The sequence below is a fragment of the Rhinopithecus bieti genome, unplaced genomic scaffold, assembly GCF_001698545.2.
Source record: "Rhinopithecus bieti isolate Rb0 unplaced genomic scaffold, ASM169854v2 scaffold_9981, whole genome shotgun sequence".
NCBI lineage: Eukaryota > Metazoa > Chordata > Mammalia > Primates > Cercopithecidae > Rhinopithecus > Rhinopithecus bieti.
Window position 1 is genome coordinate 2703045 of NW_016806838.1, and position 23816 is coordinate 2726860.

The 23816-nt window shown below is 52.8% G+C and overlaps 2 protein-coding genes across 4 annotated transcripts; one reads left to right on the forward strand and one right to left on the reverse strand.

Annotated features, from left to right (window-relative positions):
- The first annotated feature begins 54 nt into the window (after nt 1–54).
- Nucleotides 55–14012, forward strand: LOC108533446 (cuticle collagen 2-like). 3 transcript variants are annotated; one of them, XM_017878117.1, is made up of 3 exons: nt 55–341; nt 11653–11778; nt 13113–14012. In XM_017878117.1, exons 1-3 carry the CDS (start codon nt 165–167, stop codon nt 13356–13358), a joined length of 549 nt encoding a protein of 182 aa, XP_017733606.1. In that variant the 5' UTR covers nt 55–164; the 3' UTR covers nt 13359–14012. The 3 variants fall into 3 exon arrangements, with proteins under 3 accessions (XP_017733606.1, XP_017733607.1, XP_017733605.1); XM_017878118.1 differs by lacking the exons at nt 11653–11778; nt 13113–14012 and adding exons at nt 617–762; nt 11039–11646; XM_017878116.1 differs by lacking the exons at nt 11653–11778; nt 13113–14012 and adding an exon at nt 617–1444.
- SLC29A1 (solute carrier family 29 member 1 (Augustine blood group)) lies at nt 13321–23816 on the reverse strand. Its single transcript, XM_017878114.1, has 13 exons — nt 23502–23816; nt 20116–20195; nt 17999–18080; nt 17679–17881; nt 17424–17563; nt 16989–17123; nt 16805–16902; nt 16596–16674; nt 16016–16111; nt 15371–15481; nt 15049–15134; nt 14474–14673; nt 13321–14061 (listed from the first exon to the last, which is right to left on the reverse strand). The coding sequence occupies exons 2-13, from the start codon at nt 20142–20144 to the stop codon at nt 13950–13952; spliced, it is 1371 nt and encodes a 456-aa protein (XP_017733603.1). The 5' UTR covers nt 20145–20195; nt 23502–23816; the 3' UTR covers nt 13321–13949.

Below are 23816 nucleotides of genomic sequence, written 5' to 3' on the forward strand. Positions count from 1 at the left end.
ATATGCCCTACACATTTCGCATCCCGACAGAGGGACTGGCATTCGGGACCCGACCTTGGGTAGCCCCAGATGCTGACTCTCCCAGGAGCAGAGGAAGGGCGGAGGGTTCGCGGTGTGGGGTATCTCAGCGTGGGGGAAGGGCGCCGGCGGGACTCTTTGCCGGCATGCGGCGGAAGGCGCCGCAGCACTGCGGCTTTCCAGCAGTTTCCAGGCCAGTCTCGGCGGTCCCGCCCCCGCCCGCCCCCTCCCCGCGGTGCTCCGCCTCTCCGGCTGCGGCCAGGGCAGGATTTTTGCAGCGACCCCACCCGGGGACCGACTCTGACGTGTCCGAGAAGACGCAGGTACTAGCCCAATCCTCAGGGATGGGATGGAGCGCTGGGGAGGGATCGGCTGACCCCTCCTTCCCCGCGTCAATCACACAACACCCAAGCACCTGGGGCGACTCTGCGGGCGTACCGTTTTGCACTCTGAGACTGGAGTCGCTACGGGAGGGACCCCCTCCAGCCCCTGCGGCCGCCACGTACACGGAGCACGGGGACATGCGCCCTCCCTACGCAGGCACGTCAAGCCATTTCTCAAGCTGGTTCGCTTTTTTTCTCCCATTTCCCTCCTGCAGCTATTTGGACGTGGGAAGGAGGGAGTCTCTAGGAGCCACTGCAGGGCAACAGGAGCTCTTGGAGGCCGCGTGACGACGCTGGCCAGAGAGCGAGCGGCTGGCCAAGTTGTTCCCCTTGGCACGAGAACCCCTAGGCCATACCCCTGGTCAGTGAACTGCGGCCGCCGTGTCTGGCCTGTCTCCGCCCTTTTGCCTGCCCTCCAGTCGGCAAGCTGTCCTTGCCTTTCCAAGGCCTCATCCGAAAGCCTGCTGGACCCACAGCCCCTCCAGGAGAGAATAGCCACTCCCTGCTCTGTGCCCTGTAGATGTCCATCTGGTTCCCTTCCTGGCCCACCCCTAGGATGCTTGGGAAGAGTTTCCCCACAGCCACCCACATCGTCCTCCCTCACCAGCCCTGTTGTTACCCAGTCTACATTCGTTAACAAGCTTTGTTCATGTGTTGAATACCAAAGAAAAAGGAGGTCCCTTGCTTTCCTCTTCCTTGTCCCTGTCCACTTCGCCATGCCTGCCATCATCATCCCGATTTTATATCCTTTCTCCCTTTCATTATGGTCTGCAAAAAGCCTATGGCTGGGAGAAGTCTATAAGAAGGGGCATTGGGTGCTCTATTCCTGACCAAAACCGCAAACCAGAGGGAGCGTGATCCCTTAACATGCCCTCTCCTTCTAAGCAGAGGGACCTACGTCATTAAAAATCTGCTCCCCAGTTTACAGAGAGCATTCACAAACTCTCACTGTCCTGTGAGCGGATGAAAGTCAGTGTGCACATTATATCAACAGGGAAGTGGCTTTAGTGACTCCCAGGGTCCCTCTACTCAGAGCCTTGCTGCGCTAGCTCCCTTTCTGCTCCAGAAATGGAGCAGGGATGTGATCTCACCCCTAGGACCTAAATCCAAAGCAGGAATCACTCCTGTGGATGGGCTTACCCTGAGCTAGATCCTTTCAGTGTCAAGACTCAGCTGCTTCCTGAAGACTTTGTAAATGGGAAAATCTCAAATCTTACACCAGCATAGAAATTCCACTTTCTCTGCCGGGCACAGTGGCTCATACCTGTAATCCCAACACTTTGGGAGGCTGAGGTTTGTGGATCACCTGAGGTCAGTAGTTCGAAACCAGCCTGGCCAACATGGTGAAACCTCGTCTCTACTAAAAATTAGCTGGGCGTGGTGGCACTTGCCTGTAATCCCAGCTACTTGGGAGGCTGAGGCAGGAAAATCGCTTGAAATCGGGAGGCAGAGGTTGCAGTGAACCAAGACCACACCATTGCACTCCACTCTGGGCAACAAAAGAGAAAACTCCGTCTCAAAAAAAAAAAAAAAAAAAGGCCGGGTTTGGTGGCTCATGCCTGTAATTCCAGCACTTTGGGAGGCCAAGGCCAGCGGATCACGAGGTCAGGAGTTCAAGACCAGCCTGGGCACTATGGTGAAACCTGTCTCTACTAAAAATACAAAAATTAGCCGGGCATGGTAGCGCCCGCCTGTAGTCCCAGCTACTTGGGAGGCTGAGGCAGGAGAATCACTTGAACCCAGGCAGCAGAGGTTGCAGTGAGCCGAGCACCAGTCTAGGTGGCACTCCAGTCTAGGTGGCACAGTGAGCCTCCATCTCAAAAAAGAAATTACACTTTCTCTTCCAGGAAGCCTTTCAGGACACTGCCTACCTGTGTCCACAAGCTCCATCCTTGGAGATCCTGGGGATGCAGAGGTGCATACACAGGACTGGGAGCCCTCAACACACTGGAGGCTGCAGCAGGCCAAGTGTGAACCATAGGAGGATGGGAGAAGCAGCAGAGGCCCTCAGCTCAGCTTGGGAAAGGGAGCAGTCTTAGGACCATGGCTAGCCAGGCCATGACATGGAAAGCATGGAAAGGCACAGAGCCCCATTAGAGGAACTATAGCTCAGGAACCCCAAAGGGAAGCACAAGGAGTTGAAAGTAGCCCTGCAGATGGGGGTTAGGTCAGAGAGGGCTGCAAATGCCACTGATAAGAAGTTCTGACCTTAAGGGTGAGAGAAGTGAAAGTTACTAAAGACAGACTTAAAACTGCATCTTCCAGACTGGGCACCGGTGGCTCATGCCTGTAATCCCAGACCTTTGGGAAGCCAAGGCGGGTGGATCACCTGACGTCGGTAGTTTGAGACCAGCCTGACTAACATGGAGAAACCCCGTCTCTACTAAAAATACAAAATTAGCCGGGTGTGGTGGCGCGTGCCTATAATCCCAGCTACTCAGGAGGCTGAGGCAGGCGAATCGCTTGAACCCAGGAGGCGGAGATTGCAGTGAGCCATGATTGCGCCATTGCACTCCAGCCTGGGCAACAAGAGGGAGACTCTGTCTCAAAAAAAAAAAAAAAAAAATACGTCTTCCGAAGCCTTATTCCCAGCAGCACTTGGAACCACCAATGTTCCCAAGATCCCTTTTATTCCTCCATGAAACCTCCTAGGCCCAGCCCAACCTTCTGCTGTTGGAGGGTGGCCAGCTAGAGTAGAAATTAACAACCCAAGACCTGCAGCTGGTGGGCCTGCTGTTTGTTTTTTGAATGGCCTGTGGGCCAAGAATGGTTTTTACACTTTTTAATGGTTGAAAAAAAAAAATCAAAAGAAAGTTACTATTTTGACATGGGAAAATTATATGAAATTTGAATTTCTGTTTTCATGAAGTTTTTTTTTATTGTTGTTTTTTGGTTTTTGAGACAGAGTCTCACTCTTATCACCCAGGTTGGAGTGCAGTGGCAGGATCTCAGCTTACTGCGACCTCCACTTCCCAGGTTCAAGCGATTCTCCTGCCTGAGCCTCCCAAGTAGCTGGGATTACAGGCGCCCACCACCACACCCGGCTAATTTTTGCATTTTTAGTAGAGACGGGGTTTCACCATGTTGGCCAGGCTGGTTTCGAACTCCTGACCTCAGGTGATCTGCCTGCCTCAGCCTCCCAAAGTGCTGAGATTACAGGCGTGAGCCACCGCGCCTGGCCAATTTTAATGAAGTTTTGTTGAAACACAGCCCTTGTCTTTGACTGCTTCTGTGCCATAAAGTCAAAGTCAATAGTTGTGACAGAAACCATAATGCTTGCAAACCCTAAAACATTTACTCTCTTGCCTTTTACAGAAAACGTTTGCAGATCCGTAAGCTCCATAAAGCTCAGTAAAGTCTTGCAGGGAGCACAGAGATTCAGCCTGGACAGAGTCTCTGGGGTTCAGAGAGGCCGAGGGGAGTTAGATAAAGCTCAGTGGATGAATAAAACAACTCAGGGCAACAGGACATCAGAGATATGAGCATGGAGAGTAGCTGTGGACCCTGAACCCCTCCAACAAGCAGCCTCTTAAGCTCAGTGCCTGCCAGGTGTGTCCCGTTACTTTCTAGGCCTTCCCAGTTCCATGAGGCTTAGCTCTCTGAATTCCTGAGGGAATACCCTGAACTGACACCCTCCAATACTAGTGAACCTGACATTCAGATGCATTGGACAACCGGGCAGGTCTGCACAGCCAGCGTGGACTCCACCTCTTTGCTTCCATTTTCACATTCCATTAGAACACAAGAGAAGTCTCTTGCACAATTTTTGCTCACTGTATTGTTAGTATTGTTATTTTTTTGATGCCATAGAAAATGGAAATTTTTGTTCATTTCCTGTTTCCCAGAGAGTTCAAAAAGCAATTGAGCAATTGAATTTTTGTTTATTGATCCAACAAGTTGGTAAGCTAGCTTGTTAATTCTTAATTTGTCTATAAATGTTTTGATGATATTTTATAGGTACAGCCGTATCATGTGAAAACAATGACAGTTTGGTTTACCCTTTTCTGATTCTTGTATCTCTTATCTCTTGTTTTAATGCACCAGCTAGGACCTGCAGAACAAGAATAGTGATTCTGGGCATCCCCATCTGATTCCTAATCAGAAAATTAAAGCTTCTAACACTTCACCATTGAACTTTTTTTTTTTTTGAGACAAGGTCCAGGGTCTTGCTCTGTTGTGGGGGCTGAAGTACAGTGGTACATAGCTTTCTACAGCCTCAACTTCCCAGGCTCAGGCGATCCTGCCACTTCAACCCCCAAAGTAACTGGGACCACCATGCCTGGCTAATTTTTTTATTTTGTAGAGACGGGGTCTCCCTATGTTGCCCAGACTGATCTCAAACTCCTGGGCTCAAGTGATCCTCCCACCTTGGCCTCCCAAAGTGCTGGGATTACAGGCATGAGCCACCCGCACCCAGCTGAACATATTTACTCTTTCTATTCCTAACTTGCTATAAATTAAAAAATAATAATAATAATAAAACCACCATGCCCAGCTAATTTTTAAAAGTATCTGTAGGCCGGGCACGGTGGCGTGAGCCACCAAAAGACAAAAGACTCTTATCTTTTCAATTTTTCTTCTATCTAAAGTATGTCTTCTGCCAGGCGAGATGGCTCACACCTGTAATCCCAGCACTTTGGGAGGTCGAGGTGGGCAGGGGCCAGGAGTTTGAGACAAGGCTGGCCAAAATGGTGAAACCCCTTCTCTACTAAAAATACAAAAATTAGTCAGGCGTGGTGGCGGGCACCTGTAATGCCAGCTACTCGAGAGGCTGAGGCAGGAGAATCGCTTGAACCCAGGAGGCGGAGTTTGCAGTGAGCCAAGATCACGCCTCTGCACTCCAGCCTGGGTGACAGAGTGAGACTCTGTCTCAAATAAATAAATAAATAAAATTTAAAATAAAGTATGTCTTCATTTCTAAAATTGTTTTTCATGTCTTATCTCTTTTTTCTTGTACAATTTCACCAAAGGTTTGCTTGTCTTACTTATATATTTGTTTTCGACTTCTTTAATTTCTGTTTAATTTTTTTTTTTGAGACGGAGTCTGGCTCTGTCGCCCAGGCTGGAGTGCAGTGGCCTGATCTCAGCTCACTGCAAGCTCCGCCTCCCGGGTTTACGCCATTCTCCTGCCTCAGCCTCCCAAGTAGCTGGGACTACAGGCACCCGCCACCTCGCCCGGCTAGTTTTTTTGTATTTTTTAGTAGAGACGGGGTTTCACCATGTTAGCCAGAATGGTCTCGATCTCCTGACCTTCTGATCCACCCGTCTCGGCCTCCCAAAGTGCTGGGATTACAGGCTTGAGCCACCACACCCGGCCTAATTTTTTTTTTTTTTAGACAGAGTCTCGTTCTGTCACCCAGGCTGGAGTGCGGTGATGCGATCTCGGCTCACTGCAACCTCTGCCTCCCAGGTTCAAGTGATTCTCCTGCCTCAGCCTCACTAGTAGCTGGGACAACAGGTGTGCCTGCGCGCCACCACACCTGGCTAATTTTTTTGTATTTTTAGTAGAGACGGGGTTCCACCATGTTGGCCAGTGGGGTCTGGAACTCCTGACCTCAAGTGATCCGCCTGCCTCAGCCTCCCAAAGTGCTGGGATTATAAGTGTAAGCCACAGTGCCTTGCCTAGTTCTGTTGTTCTTGTTCTATTTTCTTAACTTTAGTACTTAACACATTAATTTCAGCCTCTCTGTTTTTCCAACATAAGGATTTAAGGCTACAAATTTCTCCTTATGTACTATGTTTACTATAGTCCACAAATTTCCGTATATTACAAATTTCAAATAATATTCAATATTTTTTATTACAATTCAATTTTAAGGATTTTCTGATTTCTTATGGTATCCTCTTTAATTTAAAAGTGTTTTACATTTTCAGTTTTTTTTTTTTTTGAGACGGAGTCTCGCTCTGTCACCTAGGCTAGAGTGCAGTGGCACGATCTCGGCTCACTGCAAGCTCCGCCTCCCGGGTTTACGCCATTCTCCTGCCTCAGCCTCCTGAGTAGCTGGGACTACAGGCGCCCGCCACCATGCCCGGCTAATTTTTTGTATTTTTAGTAGAGACGGGGTTTCATCGTGTTAGCCAGGATGGTCTCGATCTCCTTACCTCGTGATCCACCCGTCTCAGCCTCCCAAAGTGCTGGGATTACAGGCGTAAGCCACCACGCCCGGCATTTTCAATTATTTTTTATATACCCTTTAATTATGTTGTAGACATACAATGTGGTATGTATGTTACTGGCTCTTTTGTATTTTAGACTTTTTTTTTTCTCTCTTTTTTGTTTTGAGGCAGTCTCACTCTGTCCCCCAGGCTGGAGTGCAGTGGCCAGCTGATGGCCCACTGCAGCCTTAACCTCCTGGGCTCAAGCGATCCTCCCACCTCAGCCTCCCAAGTAGCTGGAACTACAGGCATGTATCACTAGCCCTGGCTGATTGTTTAATATTTTTTTGTAGAGATGGGATTTTGCCATGTTGCCTAGACTGGTCTCAGATGCCTGGGTTCAAGTGATCTGCCAGCGTTGGCCTCCCAAAGTGCTGTGATCACAGGCACGAGCCACCGCGCCAGGCCTGTATTTGAGACTTCATTTGTAACTTTAGAAGGTGGTTAATATCTCTAAATGCTCCATATGTGCTTGAGAAAAAACAAACAAAAAAAACCTAGTTGTTAGGTTAAATCTTTTTTTTTTTTTTTTTTTTCAAGACGGAGTTTTGCTCTTGTTGCCCAGGCTGGAGTGCAATGGCGCAATCTCAGCTCACCACAACCTCCACCTCCCAGGTTCAAGCGATTCTCCTGCCTCGACTTCCCGAGTAGCTGGGATTACAGCCATGCGCCACCACACCCAGCTAATTTTGTATTTTTAGTAGAGACGGGGTTTCTCCACGTTGGTCAGGCTGGTCTCAAACTCCTGACCTCAGGTGATCCGTCCGCCTCGGTCTCCCAAAGTGCTGGGATTACAGGTGTGAGCCACTGTGCCCACACAGGTTAAATCTATTAAATCAAACCTGTTAATTGTGTTGTTCAAAACAAACACACAAAAAACTGCTTGCATGCTTTTGTATTTGAGACTTTTTTTCTCTCTCTTTTTTTGAGACAGTGTCTCACTCTGTCGCCCAGGCTGGAGTGCAGCCCTTTATTCAAGAAAAATATAACCTACTTGAAGGCTGCACAGGACATAGCTTGGAGAAGAGAGAGGCTGAAGGTCTCTCTAGACCAGTCAGGGGTGGGGAAGAGGAGGAGTATAAGCCTTGTCTGAGGAAGAATGCTAGAACGTAGGGGCTTAGGGGGAAAGCAGGGATGGAGGGCCACTCTAGGTTGGAGGTCTGCTTTAAGCATGTTGCAGGGCACCAAGGAAAGATGTCTAGTAGGCAGAGGGGTATGTAGGAGAGGCCTGAGTTGCAGTCTTAGATCTAGGCATCATGCTGATGTGAAGTCATGTGCAAGGACAAAAATCACAAGGGAGTGCAGTGAGAAAAGGGCCAGAAATTGTGGTCTAAGACACTCCTGAATTGTAAATCAGACATTTAGTAACCTGCTCTATTAATACACATATGACTATGTCTCACCTTTTTAAGGATTTATCAGTGGCCTAAGGGGTGTGACTAAGTCCTACCTTGCTACCATTGTCAGCCTAGTGCAAAATGTCTGTCCTCCTTCTCTCATCATGCCCACCAGGCATCCCTTTTTGTCTTGGGCATTGTTCAGTGTTCCAGGCCCCTTTTGACTAAGAAGGTAAAACTTAACCCCAAATCAGTTCATCCCAGAGCAGATTATAGCCAGTGGAAAGTGCAGGGGGCAGGTGGCACCACAAACAACCCTGATCTACTTAACTGTTTTGCCTGCCACCTGGCCTGTCCCAAAATGAAGTCATTCCTTTTCAGCATGTAGGTTTCAATGGGCTGGATTTCTGGGCCATTCACTGGCCTCACTGCCACCCCACCCAGATGATGGAATGGTAGGACTGTGATAGTGCTGCTGGGGGGAGAGGAGATCACACCCAGGAGGGGCTGAGGTTAGACATCAGGAGGGACTTTGCTGGTTTCACCTGGTGAGATTATATGAGAGGTCAATGTCCCAGGATTCTTGGGATCCCCGAGGACTTGAAAAGAGAAGACAAGAGTTGTCTTATGTCCAAAATAGGGGAGGAAGGTGGACCACATTTGCATTATGGTGCCATATGATGCCTTGTATTTTTGTGTTCCCTTCACTGACTGGGAACTCTCATAAAGGGAGGAGAGAGAGAGAGAAGAGAGAGAAATATATTTACCTAGTGCTTTGCAGCTTACAGAATATTTTTCCATCCTTTAACCTTTCAGATTCAGTTTCCTGGAGTAAAATGAGCATAGCAATAGTCATCACTTTACAGGGTTATTGGGAAATCAGATAAGGCCATGTAAGACAGTGAGTACAGGGGTGGCTGGCCCAAGTAATGTTGTTATTCACTAGTTCAGTGAATAACAAGTTTCACGACTCACGCGGTTGTCAGGGCAAGTGTGACTATCCCTGCCTTACAGATGAGTGGCGCCGCGACGGAACGAGCCTGGCTCAAGGTCACCCGGACACGGGGCAGTGGCGTGGGTCTGACACGCAGTCTGGTCACCCACCGGCCAGGACGCAGAAGCGCAGAGCAGTGGGGCTGTCCGCCCGCCAGGGGGCGCGCGAGCCGGGTGACCTCACCCGCTCCGCTTCTCGCGGTGGGATGGGGCAGTCCCCGTCCCCAGCACTTTCCACTGGCTATAATCTGCTCTGGGATGAACTGATTTGGGGTTAAGTTTTACCTTCTTAGTCAAAAGGGGCCTGGAACACTGAACAATGCCCAAGACAAAAAGGGATGCCTGGTGGGCATGATGAGAGAAGGAGGACAGACATTTTGCACTAGGCTGACAATGGTAGCAAGGTAGGACTTAGTCACACCCCTTAGGCCACTGATAAATCCTTAAAAAGGTGAGACATAGTCATATGTGTATGACTATACACATACAGGGGCCTGGTCCCCGTCGCCCCTCTCGCTGTCCGCAGCCCCACGGTTCTCCGCTGTCCGCGGGGCTTAGGGACCCGCGTGGTGGTTCACGCTGGAAATATCTGGAGTAGGGGAAGTGAGGCTTGGGTCTCGAAGCTTCCGGGGACTGGAGATGCGGGGGAGGGGAATGAACGCAGGTGGGAAGCAGCCTGGAATAGGCTAGGTGGGGGAACGTACGGTGCGGGGAGGGCCGTCCTGAGGCTCATCCTGGTAAGTGATGGCACCACGTAGCTCTGGGGACCTCACCTCCTGCATCCCTGCTCTCCTGCACACTTAATTTACTTAAGTCAACACATATGTCATCCCCTTGTAAGGACGAGGAGGCGGGGCCTAGGGGAGGAGTGACTAATCCGGGATCACAGCTGGTACGGGGCAAGCCCAGGAGAGAGGACAGAGGCCTTCGTGGGGCCCTGCTGACTCACATTTAGCAGTCACCCTGCAGTCTGGTGCCAGAACGCCAACTTGCTCACTTCCAGCGAGCACCAGGACTGCCAAGGATGCAGAAGGCTCTGAGTGGGCACGTCCTCTCCCTGGGAGCATCTACACAGGGACCCAGGTCTAACGAGATGAGCTGGAGGAGTCCAGGCTGGACACAGGGCCACTGATGAGGTTGGGGCCAGGGGGAGTTCGGCTCTGCCCATTTCCACCCTTAGTGCCAACCTGCCCAGGAAACAGTTGGTCCCCAAGGGTCTGGGGGGACACTGCCAACCTGGCCTCTGAGTCAGATCTGCTGGCTGACCTGGGGACTGCCACTCTTCCTGTGTGTGAAGACTTGGCTTCCAGGAAGGGCTTGCTGGACAAACAGCCCTATTTCCTTAAGGTGACTGCATTTTTCTGTTTACATCCATTTTGAATTACTGTCATAGTTTAACTCTAGTTAAACTTTAACTGGGGGCCGGGTGTGGTCACACCTATAATCCCAGCACTTTGGGAGGCAGAGGTGGGCAGATCATGAGGTCGGGAGTTCGAGACCAGCTTGGCCAACATGGTGAAACCTCGCCTCTACTAAAAAAAAATAGCCAGACGTGGTGGTACGTGTCTGTAATCCCAGCTACTCAGGAGGTGGAGGCTGTAGTAGATCTTGGCAGGGCCAAGATCATGCCACTGCACTCCAGCCTGGGTGACACAGCAATACTCCATCTCAAAAAAAACCAAAAACACTTTAGCCAGGCACGATGGCTCACGCCTGTAATCCCAGCACTTTCAGAGGCCAAGGCAGGATTACCTGAGGTCGGCAGTTCGAGACAAGGCTGACCAACATGGTACAACCCCATCTCTACTAAAAATACAAAATTAGCCAGGCGTGGTGATGCATGCCTGTAATCCCAGCTACTTGGGAGGCTGAGGCAGGAGAATTGCTTGAACCCAGGAGGCGGAGGTTGCGGTGAGCTGAGATCGTGCCATTGCATTCCAGTCTGGGCAACAAGAGTGAAATGCCATCCCACCCCCCACCACCAAAAAAAGCAAAAACAAAAACTTAATTGGGGTTCTTTTGTCAAACGCTCTCCTAGCCCTGGCTTTATATTGCCTCCACCATGGTATTTCCGTATTCACCTCAAAGAATAGATATACAGATACATTCTGACTCATAGACTATACCTAAGGCTTCATTTCTATTTTCCAGGATGGCTGATTACTACGGCTCTTAGCTTTTCAACTGTTTAAAGCCCCAACATTTCATCATAAAAGATTAAACAAGAGGGACATTCCTGTGTTGCAATGGCAGCCACTCCAGGGACAGCAGTTGAAATATTGACTGTTTTGAGCAGAAAACATGACATGGAAGGAAGGTGATGACCAGCAGCAAGCAAGGGCAGCCAGGGATATCTGGTGGATTTGCATGCTCAGCCTTCTCTACTTTACAGGCAGCAAGGTGCTAGCAGGAAGGTGGAGGACCCAGAAGAGACCCCTGCTCCCCGAAGGGCAGGGCCTGCGAGCACCCACTTGGGGTCAGGAGCCATCCCTGCAGCTGAGTGGGCAGGAGACCCAGGAGCTGCTTTTCCTAACCTCCTCACCCCCTCCAGGTTTACCTGTGAAAACACTGAGGTCTGGAGAATGGAAGAGACTGACATTTTTTAGCATTTGTGTTTAAAAATTTTGGGGAGAAAATACTCTAGTAATTTCCTTCAACATCAATTTAAGTACAGGAAGGGAGAAAGGAACTGTATCCTAGTTTTTCCTTTCAAATCAGTGCTGGGGTTGAGAGGAACCTACTTAACATCCCCATCTCTATCCCAGGGTCACAAGCAAGGCCTGCTACCACATGGCTGGAGTGGGGCATGTGAGGACTGTGGAGATGAATTCTGCCTTGGTATAAGGCACATACCATCAAGCCAACATTTTCCAAGTACCTCTGGGAGGCAGGTATGACATAGCTTGAAAAGCCAAAATAGGAGTAAAAAGTACACCCTAACCTCAAAAACATGACAGTGGTAGCTGGAGTAAGGTAAGAACAAGATAGAAAAGTCACAAAATTATGAAAGCTCTGAGGTGCAAAGAAATTGCGCAAACTGGCTGTCGGTGGTAGAGGATCAGAAAACGCTCAGGACACAGACGCATGCTCCAGAGAGCAAGCAGCACCTGCTAGATTCGCTTTCAGATTATTCTTGTGGCCATGTGTGGAATGGACTGGAAGAGACCTGGAAGTCCCAATGGGTCAGGCAGGAGGTGATAAAGCAACCTTAGGAAGAAATACAGAATCCTGAGGCACTGCTGGTGCTGAGGAAGGAAACCCATAGGGCTCTTTGGGGCTTAGGTACAATGGGAGGACTGAGGACAAGAAAGAGCTCAGGTTTGTATGTTCAGCTTGACTCACTCCCAAACAGCACTGCAGACTGGGGGAAGGACACTCAGGGAACCCCTCAGCTTTTGAGCCTGATCCAAAAGGAATGCCTTGTTTTCCAACACCTCAGATAAATACTGTGGTCTGACAAATGATTAATAGCATATGAACTTCAGTTCCCAGTGCCCTGGTATACTTAGCTACTCCATTAGGGCTTCAGAGCTCATCAAAGAGCCTTAAAAATGCGCCAACAGCCCTTAATGAGGCCTGAAGTTCTCAATTAAATTAAACTCCAGTGAGAAAGGAAGGACTGACAAAGGTGCCAACTCTGTAGCCATCCGCTGGCCAGGGCTGAGTGAGCAGCCCGCACTGAGAATTCAGGAATGTCTTCTGCTTTCTGGGAGGAGTCTGAGACTTGTGGGAGGGTAGGGGGTGCTAATTGCAGGGGTGCTGCACTGCGGCCAGAGCTCTGGTCCCACCTCCAGTCAGGAGGTCATTCTTGAGATGGGGGTCCCAGTGGTAGGGCCCTCTCCACTGAGACACTGTCATAGTTCCATATCAACCCACTCCTCCCTAGGCCAGAGTTTGGGTTGAGAAGGGGAGGGTTGGTTTCACTGTGTGGACACACAGGCCTCTTGTTCCCCAGGAAGTCTGGCAGGCTGAGCTTTGGTGTCAGGGCTGGTTGCCAGGTAGGGGAGAACCCTCAGGCCTCAGCCTCTTCCTGCCTGGTGGTATGGGAGTGAGGCCAGGAGCTGGCCAGTTTTGTAGAGTTCATTGCTGGGGCTGGGGACAGAGTGGAGGGAGTGGCAGTGAAGACAAGGGAAAGATGGGGAGCTATCTCCATCCTCTGTTCTGTGAAGCAAGGAAAAACCTGTTCTCTCTGTCTTGGCTAACAGTCTTGGTGTTCTGGTTCTAGGCCTGTCCCTCCCCTACGGCCCCAGCAGGGGGCATTGCAGCCCCTCTGAGGCCAGGAGGACTACCCACCCCCCACCCCAACCCCCGGGCCCTTGGACCCAGGTCCAGTCCTGGCCAGGGCCCAGCTGGGTCATGCTCATCTCCCGGACTCCGGCTGCCAGCCCTCTACCCACTCCAGGGCATGAAGCCACGGCTGGAGGACACAGGGAGCCAAGGAGAAAAAAACAAGAAAGCTTTATTTGAATAAGAGAGCCTCTGAAGGCACCTGGTTTCTGTCAAATATATTTTTTAAAAAGGCAGTAACGTGGCAACTGTACAGGGTACATGATGGGTAGGAACTGGGCATGGGGAGCTGGGAGGGGGACATGGAGAGAACACAGAGGAGGAGGCGCAGGGGAGAATGGAGGGAGGGGGTATATCAGGTCAAACCGTACAACGGTCAGACCCAGCTCCTAGCCACCCCGGGACAGGCGGACAGTCAGACAGCGACACAGACACACAGACACACACACAGAGACACACGTGTTCTCCAAGCCCAAGAGCCTCCACTGGCCTGCACGAGCAGGGATCAATCAGAGCCAAGAGTGGAGAAAGTCAAGCAGATGCCGAGGCTACACCCTTTCCCTCCACTCTGAGCCCCAAGCCCACAATGTCCCCACTGTCCGTCCAAAGGCTCCCTCCCCAGGGCCTGGAGATCTGGGCCCAGCACACGCCGTGGAAAGCAGAAGTCAGTTAGAAGAAAAACCTCCAGACCAGTCAGGCTCACCCCTGGCAGAAGGAAGGGGCAGAAGGCAGACAGGGAGGGAGGCAGGCAGTCCTTCTGTCCATCCATCCTTTGTCACACAATTGCCCGGAACAGGAAGGAGAAAACAGCCCCCAGTGCCAGACCCAGACACAGGAAGAAGGCCATGATGGCTCCTGCGGTCTCCGCCTCAGCCGGCTTCACTTTCCTAAGTGGGGAAGGAAGGGCACGGCTACCTCAGAATGGCTGTACCCCAGCCCAGAGCCTCTGGGTGGAAGGAGGGGTGGGGTGGGGTGACTTGACTGTTGAACCTCATTCTGCTGATCAACCCATCCTAGCTGCCTAACCTCAACCTGGCTTCTCCTCCTTGAGGCAATGTGTATGGTGGGGTTGTCTTTCACTCCCTGCGAGCCCGTCTCCACCTATACCCAAGTAAGCCTGGACACCCACCTCCACTACAGTCACTATCCCCTCAGCCTAGGAGCCCCTCCTGAGCCATCTCTCCTTTCAGCTCTGGGAGCAGGGAGGGACTCTCCTTTTGCCCTCCCTCTACTGAGTGTCCCCTACTGGAACTTTAGATCCTGTCTGACGCCACCAAGTTCCCTGCCAGCCCTACTCACTTGGGCCCGAAGCACATGCAGAGGCTGGCGAGGTAGCCGTTGGAGAAGGCAAAGGCGGCCATGAAGAAGATGAACCAGGCATCGTGCTCGAAGACCACAGTCAGGTAGTGGCGGGGCTTGATGTTACACAGCAGCAGCAGCGGCACAAACACCAGCCGGGCCAGCACCAGGCTTGGCAGCCAGCGGCTGTCCTTCCCAGGCTGTGGGCACCAGGCAGGGCCTCAGCCCAGGCCACCACCCCAGGGCACAGCCAGGACCCCAAGGATCCATCTGGGGCCTCTCAGGACCTGAACTGAAACCTCAAAGCCTGGTTCGCCTTAGGGGGTTACTCTTGAAAGGGGCACGGTGGAGCCCTCTGGAATGCTGGAAATACTCTATATCTCCATCTGGGCAGGTATGCATATATATATATTCATTAAGTTGTACACTTAAGACTTGTACTTAACTATACATAAATTATGCCTCGACTTTAAAACAAATGGTCCCCTTACTACCATACTTTTTTGGTTCCCTCTCTGGGTCCAGGCTGGACTCTTACTTCCCACAGGGGCCTGGGGCCCTCTTCCTTCACTTACCCACATGAATACAGCTGTGAGGCTCCGGCCCAACCAGTCAAAGATATTGAAAGTCAAGAAACAGGACACAGGAATGAAGTAACGTTCTGGAAGAGGAGATGAACGGGTGGTTATCAGGCTCACAGAGGCAGGTATAGCAAGCCTAACCTTCACTGGGCCTCAGCTTCCCCAACAGTAAAATGGAGAAGATGCTTCCAGCCCAGGGAAGGGCAAATGAACCCAGGAAATGGGGAGAAGGTGACTCAGGCTCCCTCTCTTCCCTACTTCCAGCCCAGCTCAAGATCCTGTCTGTTCCCATCCTGGGAACCTGTGGCATCCTCACCCCAGGTGCTGCCGCCTGCAATGCTGGACTTGACCTCAACAGTCACGGCTGGAAACATCCCAATGGTGATAGTGAAGATGAAGCAGACAGAGAAAGCCAGGACTGAGATCTAGATAGAAGGGGTAGAGTCACCCAGGTGCCTGTGTCTTCATGGTGGCTGTGCATTAAAGAACCACGAATCCGGGCCAGATGCGGTGGCTCACGCCTGTAATCCCAGCACTTTGGGAGGCCAAGGTGGGTGGATCACCTGAGGTCAGGAGTTTGAGACCAGCTTGACCTGGTGAAACCCTGTCTCTACTAAATACAAAAAATTAGCCGGGCAGGGTGGCATATGCGTGTAATCTCAGCTACTTGGGAGGCTGAGGCAGGAGAATCACTTGAACTTGGGAGATGGAGGTTGCAGTGAGTGTAAATTGTGCCATTGCACTCCTACCTGGGCAACAAGAGTGAAACTCTGTCTCAAAAAAAAAAGGGAACCACGAACCCCACCCCTGGCATGCACACATGGGCACACATGCACACACAAAAGAATCCAGGAGCGACCACTCTCAGGTCAGAAAGGGAGGAGATGGGTGGCAGAGGGAGGGAGCAAAAGGAGAGAAAGAGGACAAGGGGTAGAAGGTAGGATAACCTTCCCTACATACATTTTCAGGATGGCTTTGATAGAGTGGCTTTCGTTGGTGGGCTGAGAGTTGGAAACTGAAACTCCAGACTCTTCTTTGCCTGCTCTTGGCTCCTCTCCTGCGGGGTGGAAGAATCTCCAAGTTGTGGGGAGGACAGCGCAACAGAAGACAACACAAACATTCCCCAAAAGGGCTGGGATCACTTGAAAGTAGACGCCTCCTTAACCAGTCCCAAACCAGTCCCAGCCGTACCCTAACCTTAAACCAAACCTCGCCTCCAAATCCCTACAGCTCAAGTCCCGGGGCCTGGCCTCTCCCAGGAGCCTCAGGTCATGTTATTCCTCACTGAGGAATCTGCAATTGCTTCCCACTGCCTTTAGTCCAAACACCTCAGGCGTTCCAGGTCATCCAGGATCTGCCCCATTTTATCATTGCCGGCCCTTATTTCCTATTGTCTTCCTCTCCCCACCCCAGTTCTTCGGTCCTCCTCTGGCTCAGGGCTGCTAGCTAACACAGTGCACTCATCTTTGTTCTCTTTGCTCGTGCTCTCCCCGCCTGGTATACCATCCTCCTCCACCCCAGCTTCCTCAGGCTCTTCGGACCTTTGCTAATGAGGTCCAACTTGGTCTCCTGCTCCCCGGGTCCTTCGAGCTTGAGCTGCTGGTAGTAGCGGTAGAATTCCTATCAAGTAAGGGAGACGGGGAGGTGGATTCACAGGCAGAATATCCAGAATCCCAGCCTCCTTCAGGTTTTATCCTCAGAACACCCCAGACCCCTATACCCCAAACCCCAGCTCCCTCCATTTACTCACCAGGCGGGGCAGGCCCAGGTAACAGATGATGGTCAAAATGATAACAGCACAGGCTGTGATAAAGTAGCCAAAGGCACTTTCTGATAGCTCCGAGCCACCTGGGGTGGTGTCAGTGATCAGAGATAGGCCCCATCCCTTCTCCCCACCACACCAGGGCACTGGGCAGGTAGACAGCCGGACTTACTGGCAATAGCGCAGATCATGGCCACGGAGGCAAAGAAGCCTGCTAGGCCCTGGCCACTCATGATGGGGGCCGTGTAGCTGGCAGGCAGGAGGCCAGCCAGACCAAACAGGCTGCCCTGCAGGATGGCACCAAACGCTGGGGAAACAGGGTGGGCATGAGCAGGGGCGCTACGGTTGGCGGTTGGAGGTGCCCAAGAAGACAGGTCCCTGTCATTCCTACTTTACTCTCGGTGGGCCTTAAGGCTGAGCTGCCCTTCTCTCTGCCCCCTCCCAGCCCTGGTCCAGGCCCACTCAGGCCTCTGAATCCCAACTGCTCACAGCATCCACTCCCTTCAGGCAGAGGCTGGGCTTCTCTCTGGCTAACAGTGGGTCTGAAAAAAGAGTGGGGGTAGTTGGGCATGCCTCCTCCCACAGGCCCCCTCCTGGCCCAGCTTACAGTTAATGAGTACGATCTTGATCATGGTGATGACAAAGAAGGGCAGAGCATCCAGCTGCACCTTCACCAGGATGGCAGTGATCAGAAACACCAGCAGGATGGCCACCAGGCTGCCCAGGATCCGTATGGACTGCGGGATCCTGCCGGGAGAGGCCAAGGGTGGCAGAAACAAGTGGGCAAAGCTGGGGCTCAGCCAAGGGGGTGCAGGAAACAGTGAGGGTCAGGCTGGGGGCTGGGGAGGGGGTGGGCACTCACCTCTGATGCAGGAAGGAGTTGAGGTAGGTGAATAACAGCAGCGGCAGCATAGCACATAGGGTCATGACATTGTTGAAGATGACACTGAGAGAGTTCCGCTCCGGCAAGGGTGCTGCAGGGGCGGCTGATGCCTGGGCGTCCTTGCTCAGTTCAGCAGTGACCAAGGACACATTCTGGGACATGTCCAGGCGGTTTGTGAAATACTGTAGGAGTTGCAGAGAGGAGTGTTGAAATCTCTCTCCCTGTGCCTACAAGCACAGAGTCAGATCCTGCAGGCACAGTGGGCAATGCCCCATGGAGCCCAGTCCCTCCGGCCTCACCTGAGTGGCCGTCATGAAAAAATTCCATGGGAGCAGCGTTCCCAGACCCAGCATGAAGAAGATAAGCCAGACAGCTTTGTATCTGCAGTGGAGGAGGAAAGAGGGGCCAAGTGACGCACCATCCTGCCCCATTCCACGATAAGCCCCAGGGAAGCCCCTGTCCATCCTCAGTCTCTCTAGGTCCCAGGGCATCTGTGTTTGTGTCCATTTGCATGTGTCCTCTTATGGGTGTGGGGGGAGAAAAGGGTACACGGCTTGTTGGAATTCGGGGTGGGGAGGGGGTCAGGGTCATAGGACTGAATGGCATGGCTGACAGGACCATAGTTATCAGTCCTGGAAGGCCTGGGGGACTCTGCAGGCTGGGAACCAGTGTGACCCACACATCCGGAGATGGTTTTGGAAATCCTGCCGAAGGGCTGGGGGTGGGTGGATGAATGAGAAAGCAAGCAGCAAGTGTCTTCCACCCCCACCAGGCAGGCTGGAAGTAATTATGCTGTCTGGTCAGGGACTGTGTTGCTCCCCAGAGAGGATTCTGAGGTTGAGAAACTCCCATACTATTCTGAACCTACAGGGGCAGGCGGGCAGGGTGCCTCAGGGCCGCTGTGAAGAGAAGGCCTTAGAGCTGTTTTCTTCCTGGCCAAACAGAACTTTGTAGTTCATACCACCCAGGGCAGGCCAGGAGGTATGGGGCCACTGGAGGTCATCTGGGCTTCAGGGTATAAATAAGGGCTGCCCTTTTTTGGCCAGGGAAATGCCCCAGGCCCTATACTTCAAGGCCCTTCCGGTTCAGGCCAGCTTCTCCCAGGTAGGCCTTGCCTGAAAGCTGAGTAACCCCAGCCCAGCCCATGTAGATCTCCAGTTGGGTCTGCACACCCTCCCCAGAGCCAACACCAGCTCTTTTCAGAGATGGCAGGGATAAAGCCCAAGGCAGTGAGAAGACAGGCCTGGCCAGAGTGCAAGAGCCTGGACGGCTGGCAGGCCTCACACAGGGATGGAGTGGTGAGTGCCCCACGTGAGCATGTCTAAGTTAATGCAACTGCAGTCCCCCAGCCCCCTCATATACACGCTTCCCTTGGAGAAGCTAAAGCCTTGGTTCAGAGGCCCAAAGTGGAAGGAAAAACTCCCGAAGTCACAGAGGAGAGAGGATTGGGGCAGGGGGCGCTGTGAAATGACTGAGCTGTGCAATAAGGCAAATGGAGACAGCGAGGGCTTCAGGGAACTGCCCACAGGAGAGCGGAGGTGGGGACAGACTGGGCAGGCAGCCTGGGAATGAAACACAGGAGACAGGGAAGCACCCTGGGGCCTGGACTTACTGCCATGCCTCCTTAAATTCTCTTACTTCTAGATCCACTGCCTGGGAAGTAGATACTTTTAGTTCTATTTTACAGGTTGGAAAACAGTCCCAGAGAGATGAAGCTACGTGCTCAAAGCCCCCACAGGCACAAGTGGCCTAGTTTCATAGCCTTTGGCACAGGAGGGAGATGAGATGGGTAGGGCAGACGTGATGGGTTTCTGGGGCCTCAGCTGGAGGGAAGGACAGAGCCTGATGCTTTGAAGGAGCTTTGGATATCAGGCATCACTTCCTCAGCCTTCTTTGGTCCCAGATCCCTTTAAGAAATTGAATTAAGCTACAGCCTCCTCTTCCAAAACACATATTCACAGTCATAACTGCAAGTCTAACTTGATTGGGAATTCACAGGCTCCAGAGGCGGGGAATTGAGAAGAAGATCAGTTAGAGAACCAGGGTGGGCCAGGTCATCTAAGGCAGAGGCCCCAGGGCAGTTTTGCCAGATGTGCATTGGAAGGAGGGGTGAGGCAAGTATCTCCCCACAGTGGTGGCGGGAGGAGCCAGAAGCCGCAAACTGGCTGGAGAGCAACAGTGGAAACACAGACACGCCAGGGAGGGACTGCTGCCCACGCACCCTGCCCTTCCCACAGACACCCCAGCCAGCACCCAGCCAAAGCACAAGGGGTCCCCGCCCCTGATGAAGACCTGACTCATAGCTACCTGGCTGGAAGGCCAGCCAGCAGTGGCAACCCCCAGTTCCAAAGGACACTGCACCTAGATCCCTGAAAACCCATTCCCTGGATCCACAGCCCAGCCCCCTACCCCTTACCTGTCCTGAGGCTGGTGACTGGTTGTCATGGCGATGATGTTCTCGGTTTTGCCTGGCTGACAGCTCCCTCCCTCAGGGGCCTGCTAGGGGCAGGAACAGTGTAAGGCCCTGTCTTGGCCCTGCCACAGGCCTCCACGGGCTCTTAAGGGGAGAGGGGGCAGGGCTGACAGAACAGGCCAGTCGAGGAGTCCACTAAGACCCCCTCTGTACCCTGCCCTCAGGACCACTTAACTTGACCCCACCCAGCCCCCTGGCCCAGCAGGCCAGTCCTGCACGGCCCCCCTGCCTGCTCAGACTCTACCTGGCTCCCGGCCTGGCCGCTGCCACCGCTATTTTTATCCAGCAGCCGAAGCAGTTTATAAGCTGGGAAACAGGAGGGTGGAGAGCAGGAGGGAAGGAGGAGGAAAGATGATGGGAGGGAGGGAAAGACAGTCAAAGAAGGCAGGGAAGAGGACGAGAGGGGTCAGGGACAGTGATGACAAGGGAAGGAGGAAGACAAATGGAGGAGACACAGCAAAGAGGTCAGGGGAGGAGGAGGAAGGACACAGAGCAGGCAGATCTGCAGCAGCTGAGACAACGGTGATGACGGCTGAGGCCAAATCAGAGGCTCCCCAGGCCCCTCTCCACAAATCTGGTCTCTCCACCCTCCCTGGGAAGCCCCTGGATTCACTGCTAGAGTGGGGCTGTCCTCTCCTGGAGGCACCCCAGATTCCAGCTTCTCTGCTGTTGGCACCTTAACCTTTCTTTCCAGCCACTGCCCAGGAGCTTCCTAGTTGCTGGCTGGTTTTCCAGGAAAATATTTCATAATGGATGTGGGGGTACAGCCCTTCCTCCTCCCACCTCCTGACCCTAGGGTCACCTAGTGCTCCCTTAGTTCCTCTGTCACAGGCTTCTGTCCTCTTCCCCTTTCTGAGAGTGACCTTGTAAAGAAGATTGGAGGGGTGGATCCCAAAGCTCCTATCCTTCTCCCTCAGCGTCCCTCTCCTGCTCCCCATTTGTGTAGGGGAAGACCCCCTGGCACCACCAGATTCAACAGTTTTCCCATTGGATGGCATGGGAAGCCAGGCAGATGTGCACTGACACATCCCCCACACTCAGGCCTAGCTGGGCCCAGGTCTTGCTGTTTGGGGTGAAAGGACAGCTTCCCCTCCCTCCCTTTCTGGGCACTTACCAGGTGCCCAGACTGGCCAGCGGAAGGGTCAGAGCAGAGCGAGCCTGGGCAGTCCCTAGGAGGTGCTCCTAGTTCAGGCTCAGGCAACGGGCCTTGTTCACGGGCTCCTGGGTGCGGATCCAGAATGAAAAAGGTGGCACAGGGCATATCAGGAGAGAGTCCCTCAGGCTTCATGGGGCCCCATTCTGAGAAGGCTTGCAAGCAAAGAAGCAGAAGCACACCCAGGAGATAAAAAGCCACCCGTCACTTGGGAGATAAGAGAACAGGGAGTCTCAGCAGGGGAGCTCTCACAGGTGCAGCATTGCTCCAGGGCCCACTCAGACAAACAGAAGCAGCTGGGCACCATGAGATGTTTTATGGGCTCTCCCACTTCCCTGTAGTTCCTCTCAACCCTCCCTGGGGAAACTCCAAGCTCTCAGAGGTCCTCCTCGGCCCCTCAGCCCACACCTCCAGATGGAGGCAGAAGGATTCCTCCAATCACCCCTTCAACAAATATTTACTGAGGACCTCTGCATGCTAGCCAGGCACTGTCCTAGGCACCAGAATGGTAAATAATCATATTTACATTTTCTAGAGAGATGAAGGCAAGAGGGCATTACTGGGGTGGGGGTGGGGGAAAGGCTCAGGTCTCAGGTTTTCTTTTCTTTTCTTTGAGATGGAGTTTTTGCTCCTGTTGCCCAGGTTGGAGTGCAATGGCACAATCTTGGCTCACTGCAAATTCTGCCTCCCAGGTTCAAGTGATTATCCTGCCTCAGCCTCCTGAGTAGCTGGGAATACAGGCTCCTGCCACCACGCCTGGCTGATTTCTGTATTTTTAGTAGAGATGGGGTTTCACCATGTTGACCAGGCTGGTTTGGAACTCCCGACCTCAGGTGATCCACCCACCTTGGCTTCCCAAAGTGCTGGGATTACAGGCATGAGCCACCGCACCCTGCCTAGGTCTCAGGTTTTCTATTAGGTAGTAGGGACTCTTCCTCTAGGTTCTTACCTCATACCCGCATACCCTGTACTCCACCCCACAGGCAAGATTCCTGGCAGTAAAGGGCAGGTGCAACTTCAAAGCAGATGGAGGCCTGGGGTGGGGAGAATAGCTCCTGTTCTCCTGGGTAAAACTGGCTTGGGCTTAGAGAAGAAGTATTTATTTCTTCCCTATCCCCCAGCTACACCCCTGCTCTCTCTGTTCTCAGGAGTTCCCATTCCAGTCTTGGGCACAATTCAACTCCACCACGGGCAGCCCTCTCCTCCTGCCCATATCCTAACATTCAGCTGGCCAGCCTTCATGTTTTGCTCGTCTGCCTTTGCCCAGCAGCAAACAGGGATCTGATACCAGCTCAGAGCATCTGGTGTCCCTCCAACTATGCCTTGGCCTGCTGAGGTGGGCCCCTGAAAGCAGCCACCAAATTGAGTACCTCCCTGCCTCCAGACTCCCAACACCTCTCCTGCAATTCTCCACTCCCAGGATCTCATATGGGGCCAGCCACTATCTGCAGATCTCTCGTCTTTTCCTCACAACCACCCATAAGCTAGTACTAGCACTGAATAGATTGGGCCAGCTGAGGTTCAGAGAGGTTGAGTAACTTGCCTGAGGTCACAGAGCTGGTGAGTGGAGGAGCTAGAATCCAAATTAAATGTTCAAGCTCCTTTTGAATGGAGAGAAGTATAAAAGCTGCTTCTCAGCTAGCCCTGTAGACTGGGAGGTGGGGGGGAACTCTGATCCAACTAAAGGGAAAAATTAGGTGGAGACCAAGATCATTCCCAGCCTGACTTGAGTGTCAGGCACCTCAGCCCCGCCCCATCACACACATCCTGGCATGGGGAGCTAACACAAGCAGGAGGAAAGTTAAAGGGTCAGGAGGCCACCGAGAGGAGTAGGCAAAAGGACGACCACGGGGCTGCAGAGAGACCCCTAGAGGTGTGAGGGCAGGGTTGGAGCCAGCCTTGACCTACGACTGCTGTCTCCTGATAAGCAAAGCCGAGGAGTGTGTGTCTTCGCCCTGTCATATACTCTCACAGTAAACCAGTAAATGAGGACGTGCGCTGGAAGGAGACGCCAGGGATACGACTTTAGCCAGTAAAAGACCCAGGTTAAAGAGACAGCCCCGCACCTTCGCTCGCGAGCCTCCATCCCCATCCCCATTCCCCTCCGCCAGCGCAGTCGGCGGCACGGCCCCTCCCTGTTACCGACCGGATAGACCGGGATCACCCGTCCACTCGCCTGCCCCTTGCGGAGGTCAACGTGACCGCAGTCTGTTTCAGGCCAGGGAGGCAAGCCGCCCAGCCCAGCTCGGGTCCCGGTCCCCGCAGGGTCCTCCGGCTCCCTGGCCCGTGCGCGCCACGTGCTGCGCGTCTCCGCACGCTCCGCACTGGGGCCCCACCCGGCGATCCTTCTCCGGGCTGCGGAGCCGTCAGACCCGGCCTCCCTGCCCTCCGTGGCAAGCGGGCAGCGGCGTCTTCCCCCCTGGCGGTCCCCAGTCCCCGGCCCCGGGCAGCACCTGCCGGAGAAGCAGTGCTCCGGCGCTGAGATCCGCGC